The 11,020-nt window shown below is 49.2% G+C and overlaps 1 protein-coding gene across 1 annotated transcript; it reads left to right on the plus strand.

Annotated features, from left to right (window-relative positions):
* Positions 1–260: 260 nt before the first annotated feature.
* On the plus strand, positions 261–1,237 carry LOC122183042 (heat shock transcription factor, Y-linked-like). The gene is made up of 2 exons (XM_042876774.1): positions 261–767; positions 980–1,237. Exons 1-2 carry the CDS (start codon positions 261–263, stop codon positions 1,235–1,237), a joined length of 765 nt encoding a protein of 254 aa, XP_042732708.1.
* Positions 1,238–11,020: the final 9,783 nt, after the last annotated feature.

Below are 11,020 nucleotides of genomic sequence, written 5' to 3' on the forward strand. Positions count from 1 at the left end.
AGAGATAAGTCCTTGCATATTTCCATAATTAACAAGGATGCCGCCACCCCATTTCCCCAGCAAACAGTCACCGGTCTGTGATGTCACCGTCGTGCAGCACGGTCACCACGGTGACGTCTGTGACCATCCCAGCCCACTCCCCACGCCTCACACCACGGCTGCCATTGCGCTCCATCCTGCTGCTGGCAGGACGACCCTGGTTGGCCGGGGAGACCGCTGCAGACAGAAATTTCTGTCAGCGCAAACAGTTAATAATTAAGATGGAGACATCTTCATCAGAAACTCCTGGAGTTTCTGTTCCAAATGCTGGCTCGGCAGACCCGGCTTCTTCTGTCCCGCAAAGACGGGGTAAAAGAACAGCTCGGGATGCTGCCTTAGGACCGACACGAGAAGAAGACACTTCTCAGGGTTCACAGGAGCAATCCTGTGCCAAAAGACAACGCCTTGATCTTTCCACCAAGGGCTCCTGCAAAGCCCATGACTCGGCATGCTGCTTTCTAACAAAGCTCCGTAAAATTGTGGACAGCGACTGCTTCCAGTCCATCTGGTGGGGCGACGATGAGAACACCATTGTGATTGAGGAAACCCTCTTCAAAACAGAAGTGCTGGGAAGGACAGGACCTCTACACAACCTCAGCATCGGCTGCATGAAAGCCTTCGTTCGCCAGCTCCACCTGCACGGCTTCTTCATTGTGGACAGCGATTTGCCCACAGCTGCCTCTCGGGCAAAATGCCCAGCAGGCGCAGCCGCGTCTGTTTGCAGTGAGGTACGCAGTCCCCCTGCCCATAGGATACCTCTCGGGACAGGTGCATTGGTGGCCGGTCCCACCTGAGGGGGCTGCAAGTTGGTGGTATTTGGGTTTCCAAACCCGCTTTCCTGCTTTGACAATCCTAAAATTTCTGATTATGACTTAAAGTAGCTTTGTCTTTTGCAATCTGGAAACGGTGGCATCTAACTCTTCTCCTCTGCATTTTGCAGTTGCTCTGCTACTACAACCCCAGTTTCAAGAAAGAGTACCCATGTCTGCAGAAATGGTTCAAGCGGAGCGCTGGCGTACGAAGGAGAGCATCAGCTGCATTCCCACCAGAGCTGGATTTCGAGGAGGGCCCCGTGAGCAGCCCTCCGAACAGACGGCGAGGCCCTGCAGCATCAGCGGGCAGTGAGCCCGCCGCTAGCAACAGCGGAGCTGGAGGCGACCGAGTTGGACATCAGCACAATTCATGCCACAGCAGATAGAGATCCTAGGTTCCAAGTGAACAGAGTAGATTAGTTCCAGAAATAAACATCCTAAATATTCTCCAGTTGCCTGTCCTGTTTCCTCATTTGACGGTGGCTCTTCCTGTGCCCAAGGGTGGGGGGTACTTCAGGGAGGTTTCATTTCTCTCACCTGGGCCAAGCAATGGTGGGAGCACACGGCAGGAGCGGGGAGGTACGGGCTGTGAGCTGGAGCTGCCTCAGGTACCCGATCCCCTTCCTCCTCTCTGCCTGTGCTCTCTGGGTGGATGCCACCGTGGCAGTGAGCCATTCAGCTTGTGGGGATCCCTGGTGGTCACGGAGGTGAATTCGGCTGTCCTGCAAGCAGCATGTGTCTGGCAGCAGCACTGCCCTTCTGCTCACCAACCCGAGCCATGCTGAGCTTCCTGCCAGGGAGCGGCTTCCAGCTGTGGGCAGCTTGCTGGTGCAAACGCTGATTGAATCCTGCTCCAACATCAGAGGTGAGCTCAGATGCCACGCAGGTGGGCGCTTGGGAAACATTCATACTGGCAGTAATCAGGGACAGCTCTCTGAGCTGCTTGTGTCAGACCTCCCAACTTTTAGAGGAGCCCTAAAGGGTGCTGTAGCAGAAATACCACATCCATCTCTTCTCCTTACTGAGAAAGTAATTAGATATAAGAGTCATCTGCCCTCCTGAAAGTCTGATAATAATCCCAAAGTTTAAGCCTTAGGTCTGAGATTTTATCTGGCTTGGGAAGAGATTGTATTCCCCCCAGATCAGACTTTGTGGCAATGGAAAATAGGATCATGACTCTCCTGCTGGTAGAGTGGTGCGTAACAGTGTTGATATAAAAAATTTGTAATCTCTTTAGAAAGGAAAGGCCTGGTTTTGCTTGGCAGGTGTTATTTATTTTTCCTAGCAGAGGGTGTGAGAAGCTGCAGTTGGAATTTCTGGTTGGCTTCCCAAGATACTACTGTGACATTTTAATGATGTAATTCCCCTCAAAGGTGGCATTTTCACTTGTTCTCCTGACCTATTGCTGTACATTTGGTGTGAAACAAACTGCATTGCTATCAGCCCTGACATCTCAGGCCCAGTGAAAAAAATAAGGCTGTGATAGTGATGCAGTGAATGGGCTCTTCATCCTGTTAATCCCTATCAGGGTGCCGAGGGATGTCTTGCCAGCACACTCCAGAGCCATGGTCTCTTCAGGTGAACACAAATGTGATGCTGTTCACCTTTGCAGCTCCCACTGGCAGAGGTCCTGATCCAAGGAGCAATAATTTGGTGATTGCTGGCCTGATTATATCTTGCTCCTGCAAAGCTGCAGGTGATATTAGTGCTGTTTGGACCCTTTTCTCACCTTGCTTCGTCAGATGAGATGCACCAGGGCATAATGTGGATGCATCCAGCTCTCAGAAACACCCTGGAGACATAGGAGGTGCCCAGCGGAGGAACGGGCTTTGCAGGATGTCCTACAGCCAACACTCTGCTTTCTGCTCTCCTGGGACAAACCAGATGATGCTGGTGTAAAATGCATACGATGAATAACACAACTGCAGCAAAACAGTTTATGTAAAGCACTGATGTGGGAGAAGTTTCATAAGAGGTTTCATACCTCAAAAAGGCCTTTTGTCAAAAATAGAAGCATTTTCTCTGAGGAAAAAAAAAACCACGCAAGAGCTTCTTGCAGAGCGCTCCTGCCGTGCTGGTGCAGCGACCCTTTTTGGGAGTGAGAGACTCTGTCACTTCTCCCTTCTGAGCAGGTTAGAGCACAGCCAACCCTAATGCTCAGGCTGGGGACACGGAGCTCCCACCCCAGGGGCAGGGCAGTCGTGGTCACTGGGAGAATCCAGGCAGAGAATCCAGGCCATGGAAATCAATGCAAATGACTTCGCTTGCAGAGTTTCAGCCCATTTGCTCTGTAGGAAGCAGGGCTGTCAGCAGGGACAGGCAGTGAGAGGGGTGGGATCTCACAGCTTAGGAGAGGAGATGGGGAAGGCAGCAGATGAGGGTTTTCTGCCTTTGGAGAGGATGTCAGCTCTGAGCAGGCAGGCTGGGTGTGATAGGGACACGATGAGAGTAGCCAGCACATGGGAACAGGGAGCAGTGCCCCCAGATAGGCTCTGTACCACAATATTTGGACTGGTTGTTTCCAGTCCAAAAAAACTCCACCTGTGTCTCCAATAATTATTTCTAGATGCTTTAAAAGAACAGCACTCCCTTTGGAGAAGGGCTCTGTTTGCATTCATAGCTGCGTGTGATTAGATGCATGCCACAGCTACCACTGTCATTGTAGGTTAATTATCGGTAGTAATTAATCATCACTGCTTCAGAAGGGTTTTCCTGCTGATTGGCATTCTCAGTTTTCCCCCTGCCAGTGAAGCTTCAGTTTGGCAGGGATTTCTCCAGTCCCAACAGGTGCTGGGAAGGTGGCATGGGAAGCTGGGTTGTCCTTCCTGGGGGATTCTGTAATTCTTAATTTAAATATAGCCAGCTGACATCTCTCCGTGCTCACATGAAGCTTAACACACAATCTTCTACAATAAGTCTTGCTGACTTTCTCTGACTGAGGGGAGATCTTCTTGCTCTCTTCCAATACCTGAAAGATGATTGCAGCAAGAGTGAGGTTGGTCTCTTCTCACTGGTGGCAGGTGACAGGACGAGGGGAAATGGCCTCAAGTTGCACAAGAGGAGTTTAGGTTGGATATCAGGGAAAATGTCTTTACAGAAAGAGCTGTTAAGCACTGGAATAGGCTGCCCAGGGAGGTGGTTCAGTCACCTCCCCTGATTGTGCTTAAAACCCATTTGGATGTGGTGCTCAGGGGCATGATTTAGTGGAGGTTGTTAGAGTTAGGGTAGTATGGTTTGGTTGCGGTTGGGTTTGATGATCTTTAAGGTCTTTTCCAACCTGAGCAGTTCTATAATTCTATGATTCTAGGTAATCAAGCAGCGGGAACAAACCCTGTGAAATATCTATCTGGTGGTAGCATATCAGTTCTCAAACACCTGTAGGCAACATCAGCTTAGAAGAGGAAGAAGGAGGTATCAGGAGGATCCAGGAGGCCACCCCAAGGATGGAGAGCCCCCAGGAGTGCTGCTGGCTGCAGGGCAAACAGACATAACCATGGCCACAAGCATCCATGCCTGGCAGAAGACACTTCCAGCATCGGCCTCTCCACAACACTTTGGTTTTCTTTCTTTTTTTCTGGCAGATCCATGTGCTGGATCCTAAAATGGGGTCAGGCATATGGGATGGCGGTGTAAACAAATCCAACTGGCTCGAGTTCAGGTTCATAAGAAACTCACTTGCCTTTTTATCTTTTTCAAACCAAATCTCAAGCATAAATGACACGGACGAGGCACCTCCTGGTGCCTGCAGCTGCTCCCCAACATTGCCTTTCCCATCTCTGTTCCTGCTGGTGGCAGGGAGCTGCCAGCTGAACGCCAGCCCCCCCGCAGCCCCACTCACATCCAGCAGCAGTTCAGCCAACTCAGAGCGCTTCAGACTCAGTGAATTATTTTCTGACAGAATGTTGGTTTATTGGGAAATTTCCGGCTGGCTCTAATTGGGACAGCTGTTGAGGCGGCAGTTTTCCTGAGAACTAAAAGTTGCTTTCAGATGAGTATGGCTCTTAAAATGGTGCTGCTTTGATAGCTGCTCACTGCCTTTCTTGTCTGATTATTGAGCTTAGCATCTCCTTGCAAGCTTTAAAAAAAATCCACTTTGCCTGTCTGATCTTCCTTTTCTCTTTACTAAACATTATCTTCTGTCCTCCCTCCTCCTTCAAGGAGAACCTGTCAGCTTCCGTTTTATCCTAAATTTGAGCTTTGCAGAAATTAACGTGAATAGCATTTCACGTTAAGAGAATTTGTATTGTTTTCTATTTTTATTTTTTAAATCTGTAGCAGAAATGCTAAGTCACAGCCTAAACCAGTGATTGAGCACCTGGTGGGAAGGCAGGGCCAACCCAGGGGAGCTCAGGTGCATGCAATGTATGTGAGTGACCAGAAGAGTGGAGCCAGGATCCACCCCTTCCGAGACCTCATTTAAGGGTTGGCAGTGGAGGTGTCGACGTCCCACTGGAGTTTTGTCTCTACCTGAGGCTTTTCCAAGGTGAGCAGTTTTTCTTCCTTTGTTCCTGCATCCGTGGTGTCTACATTTGGGCTTGTCCTCTTTTGCTGTAGCCTAGGGTTATGCCATCCTGCTATTATTGCTGTGCTTTCCATCCTTTCCATCATGTTATAGCATTGCATACCCTAAGCTTCCTGGCGTTCACAAACACTGTCAAAAAAGTCAAAGCAAGCATTTGCATTGTTGCTTTAGTATGGGAGATCCTGCCAAGAAAATTAACGGGGCCTGTCGCCACAAAGGGAACAAACTCATCTCATTCTGCTGATGGTATGAGACACACCGCCTGCTAGCTTCTGTAATGACTTGCTTAAAAAAAAAACATAATTGTTTTTTTCTTTTCTTTCCCTCATAGACACTTGCCAAAGTAAAGGAGTTGGATAAAGGTGTATGAAGGCTCCCAAACAGCTCATCGGTCCCATAAACTCTGTTTGTGTGATGAAAGCCTTTGATAAGACAGTATTATGAGCATCGCCAATTTGTTGATAATGTTGGGGGAGGTTCAGGGTGGATATCAAGAAAAGTTCCTTCTCTGAAGGAGTGGTGAGGCAGTAGCACAGACTGACCAGGGAGGTGGGGGAGTCACCATCCCTGGAGGTGTTCAAGAATTGTGTTGGTGCCTCACTGAGGGACATGGTTAGTGGGCACAGTGAGGATGGGTTGAACTTGATGATCTTAGTGTTATTTTCCAACCTTAATGATTTCATGATTCTGTGATGTGGAAATTTTTCCTATATGGATTTTCAGCAAAATAGGGCAAATAAGAAAAAATTATCTTTGTATTTTGTTCAAGCCAAACAGTGGTTCTTTCTCCATTCTTTTATTCAGAGCAGGTCACATTTTAAACGAACATTGGTGTGCTGAGGTGGGTGAACTTGAAGCATTTAATTTAGAAAATGGATTGATGTAACACTTTGGCATTCTTAAGCAAAACACTTCATTTCAAAACAGTGGCAAAAAAAAGAAAGTGTTTTGATTGCTGCTCTTTATTCTTGGATTGTGATTTTTGTTTGTTTTTCTTCTAGCTTAAACTAATTGCCAAATTCTGCCTAAATTTGCTAATTGTTTAGATGCCGCAGGACTCCGTTGTGCAGCTAAATTTGTGATTCATTTTGAATGAGAGATGTTTGACTGCAAATCACACACATACAAGGAGTTGAAGGGGAAGTTCTTATTTCTGGGTCCTGATGCACGGTTCTGCGTTGCTTACACCACGAACGATTACCTGGCAGCACCACATCCTTTAATTCCCCACAGGCAATGCAGAGTGCTGCTCCTGTTCACAAAGGCTGCTGGAAAGTAATGCAGTGCCAGCACTGTCTCCCTGGGCTCAGTGCTGCTGTGCGGCCCTTCCTCATGGGTGAAGAGCCTGGCAGCCCCGTGGGGGCCATGTGGTGGTGGAGGGCCCTTTGTTGTGTCTGTGCAACCTATGGGATGCACACAGCGCCTCACGCTGCTGCTGACCAACAGTCGGTGGCAGCAGGAAGGGATGCAAGAGGAGTGAAGTTTATATTTAGAGCCCGAGGATGCTCCTTCATTAGATTACAGCAGTTTTAAGTAGGTCAGGCTGGAGACCCGAGAAACCCAAGTCCCCTTCAAAGGCATCCGTCCGTCACTTATTATTCCAGGCATTTCCCTTTCGCTCTGCCTTCCTTTCACAGCCCTTTGTCACTGCTTCTGGGCCGTGCTGGCTCTCGCCGTGCTTCCCAACACTTGCTCCTTTCATTGCTTTTCCCTCTTACCCCCTCCCCTCACAAGCCCTGGTTCCTCAGTGCTGGGACACTGATGGCACTAAACCAGGGGATGCCTGTGGGTGCTGTTGTGGATGCAGTCCTACAGCTGTGTGCATGGGGTGTTCTGCAGCACCACATCCTTTCCATCCAGACAGGAGCACTTTTGGGTGACAGAAATGAAAGTCTGCTTTCCCCTATCTCAGTTTTCAGTAGGATTTATTTTATTTTTTAACTCCATGCCTCCTTCGAGCTAATCACAAGGGAACGCTGAGTGCTTGTTTTTCCATATTCTGACAGGTGCTATTTTGCTATTTGCTTGTGATGATTCAGGACATTTGCATCTCTTTGTCCTTAATTAAAAAGCACTTCACCCTTGCTGCAGGGATATGGCACATTTCTCTTGATCTATTCATTTTTGGGGATTTTTAATCAACATATCCACTCCATCAGCACAGATGCATTTCTGACAGGGCGGGGGGGTGAAGCTCAGTGCAGTGTGTGGAGAGCTGTGTGGGTGTAATTATGGCTTGTTCTTTTCGGGGGGATTTGACTGCTGTTGGGAGGCATTCTCTAACAGCCTCCTGGGAGACAGAATCCCTTGTCCACCAAACTCATAGGTGATGAAAGAAGGGAAAATTGCTGCCTGGCTCTCCCAGGAGCTAGTGGTTTTTGCTTTGCATGCTGCTCTCTTTTTGGACCCCCTTGGACTCCATTCTGCTTTGATGCATCCCCTGCACCTCAGTTTCTTCACCACATATCCCAGAACTGTGTGCTGAATGCATGCAGCTGCCTAAGGGGTGCTCCCTGACCTTCATCCCAGATGCACTTTCAGCAAGGTGAAGAGAACTGCCTTTGGGGCAGAGCCTTACTGAACTGCAGTGCATCGCCTGAGGCTGTTGGATAGATATGAGTACCTACCACAGCAGGAGGTGAAAACACAGGTTCTGGAAGCTACATCTGTCAGAGTAGCTGGGCAATGGTTGTATGGAGGGGGGAGACCCCAGTGCTGTAGCCCATGTGTGTTCCTGAACCTCTTTCCTTTATATCCTACAGACCCCAACACCAGGAACTCCGCTCCCATTGCTGTTCCCTGATATTCCAGCCTCAAATCTCTTTCCTCCCACAGTCTATTAAGCTAAAACAAACCTTGTGAGGCTCCTGCTGCTTTCACAGTGTTTATCTGTGCAGCTCTTCCTGGACAGAGAGTGTGGGTTCATGGGAACCTTTGAAGATTATTACTTTTCCATTTTTTGAACAGGCTTCAGTCTCTTCTCCAATCTTTTTATTTCACCTCCTTTCAACACATCGGCCCGATTTTTGCTGAGACTTAACAGCGACAAACAAGATTAAGACTGGAGCTTAGCCAGCATTAGGGGAAGATATCTCCTTCCTGATGTGCTGGCAATTATTAGACCCCGGTGCCAGAATCCCTCTCCAGAAATGCAGGCATTTCTGCCCAGTTGGTTTTGCAGTGTGGAGGCTGCAGGGCACCAAGCATGGCTCTGTGTCAGCTTCTCTGTGCCTCAGCTGCCACTGATTGCTTTTGGCAGCTGGAGGGGCTGGGGTAGTGGAGGAGAGCACCAAGAGGGTCAGCGTGGATGTTAGGAAAAAATTATTCTTAGAAAGTGTAGTGAGGCAGTGGAACAGGCTGCCCAGGAAGGTGGGGGAGTCACTGTCCCTGGAGGTGCTTAAGGAAAGTGTAGATGTGTCACTGAGAGTTGTGATACAGTGGGCATGGTGGGGACGCACTGATGGTAAGATTGGGTGATCTCTTCTCTTCAGTGCTCCAGGTGGGAGCAGATGGCCCTGCAGAGAGCCTATCAGAGTGCACTGAGGTATGGCAGGTCTCATCTGCCCAAGAGCCACCTCCTTGGTGAGCTCTCACCAACACAACTGTGATGGGGGGGCACCAGGGACTGCAGCATCCCTAGCCCATGGCAGAGGCCAGCCCCTCCAAAACATGTTCCCGGGGTCCAGTACTTCAGTGTGGACTCTTCCCTCCTGCTGGAGGGACACCAGATCTTCACGAGGGAGGGAAGTAAAGAGACCCTGAACTACCTCACAGCTTCCAAGAAGAGGTGTGAGAACATGGGCTAGTTGCAGGCATCTGTTGCAATTGCAGCAGCTGAGCTTGGCCACAGATGAGCAGTTAGCATTATTTACTATTGTACAAACATTCCTGATACAGCATGGAGAGAAGTCATTGAAACCCTGCAGCTCCAAGCAAAAGTGCCTAAAGACATTAACAACAAATAAACTGTGCTCCTCCTTTAAGTCCTGCTAGGGAGGCCAGTGGGTTCCTGAGGAGCTGCAGTACAGAGACAACTGAGCACTGTTCTGGCTGGCTGCATCTCCCCATGAGGTTTTCTGATGAGCCATAGCTTGTGCATGTGCAGGCTCTGCCCTGAACTCAGCCATGCCCTTTGGAGAGCCGTAAACCCACCTATTTCCCAGCTACTAGGAAGTCACAGTGTGAAATGTTATTGGCATTCCAATCCCAGTGTTTATCACCTTCTTCGCCTTCCTGATTCCTTTTCCCCCATGCTGAACTATTGTGACAACGGTTGTCAAGGAGCCAGCTTGTTTGTGTCCAGAAGTAGCCACACTTCTGTAGTGAAGGGGAGCAATTGCTTCTGTTCCTGCAGCTGCGTGTCCCCCAAAATTTACACCAGGAATTGCACACCTTTCAGAACACGTCCTGTTTGGGAGCGATGCTGTTGTCTGCACACCCAACCACAGTTCTTGGTCCTGTGACAGACATGTGACATCCAGTGCATGGATGGCATAGCTGCAAATTCCCATTTGAAACTCCAATGGAGCTCCTGCTGCTCAATTTGCTGAGATTTTTTTCCTTTTTCACCAAATGCTGCCAACTCTCTTCACTCTTTCCTACGTACGTGTTCTCTTTTTATGTATTGATCCCGAGGAGGAATATAGCATTTTAAGCCCCAAGCTGGGAGAGAGCCAGAAGAACAGAACCATAAAGAAAAAAAAATGCCAGTGATGGCATCATTCCCATCCCCAGCATGACAGCAGGAACCATTTTGACACCCAGGATCAGATCACGTATCCATTTGGTGATCTCTTCCCACTAACTAGCTTGAAAGAGGGATTTTTCACACCGGAAATGGAAGGGAGACTCCTTCAGGCCCTGACTGATGTAGTAGTGGAGGCTGAAAGCAAAGTTCTTGCTTCCATCAATGCCCCATGGGACAGCTTGCATCAGCTTTTGGCCTGGGCTGTCCTCTCTCACCCTTCATTCTCCTTGGAAAATCTTCATGTCACGTTTCTTCAGTCTCCAAATGATTTTATTTTTTTTAATCCACAAGTTCACTCCAGCACCTAAAAATCAAACCGTGTCCTCTCTGCTTCATCTATCATCACTGTCTGTATCGGTGGGAAGCTGAAGACCAGCTGGAGCAGTTATTGATGTCATGTGAGCCCAGATGCAGCATCTGCTGCTGTGCCCGGTCTGCCTGGTGAGCCTGAACAGACAAAACCTGGATGTGTTGAACAAATGCCCTCCGAGAGGAAACAAATGTCTCTACCACGCAGGACATGCCCCAGCTCAGAGAAGAGAGTTTAGGCTTACGGAGGGCTTTTTCATCCTCTGAGTTTTCCAAGTGGACTCCTTGGACCAAGCTTCTGAGAAAGGCTCTGAGAAACGGCAGGGAACCCACATAGCTGCCAGGTCACAGCGTGGCCCCGTTTTATTGCCAGGAGGAGAGCGAGCATCGGCAACGGCGACTCAAACCCTCCTCTGTCGTCCGACGGACGATGTGGAGCAAGGACAGGAGGCGGGAATAGCAAATTCCCCTCCGTGCCGCCCTCCAGAGCCTGATTTTTCCCAGCTCCTGACGCCTCACCTTAATGCTTCCCACACTTCGGTGTCCGGGGGGGGGGGGGGGGGGGGGGGGGGGGGGGGGGGGGGGGGGGGG

Source organism: Lagopus leucura, unplaced genomic scaffold (assembly GCF_019238085.1).
Source record: "Lagopus leucura isolate 7727_CA_CO unplaced genomic scaffold, USGS_WTPT01 Super-Scaffold_100016, whole genome shotgun sequence".
Taxonomy (NCBI): Eukaryota; Metazoa; Chordata; class Aves; order Galliformes; family Phasianidae; genus Lagopus; species Lagopus leucura.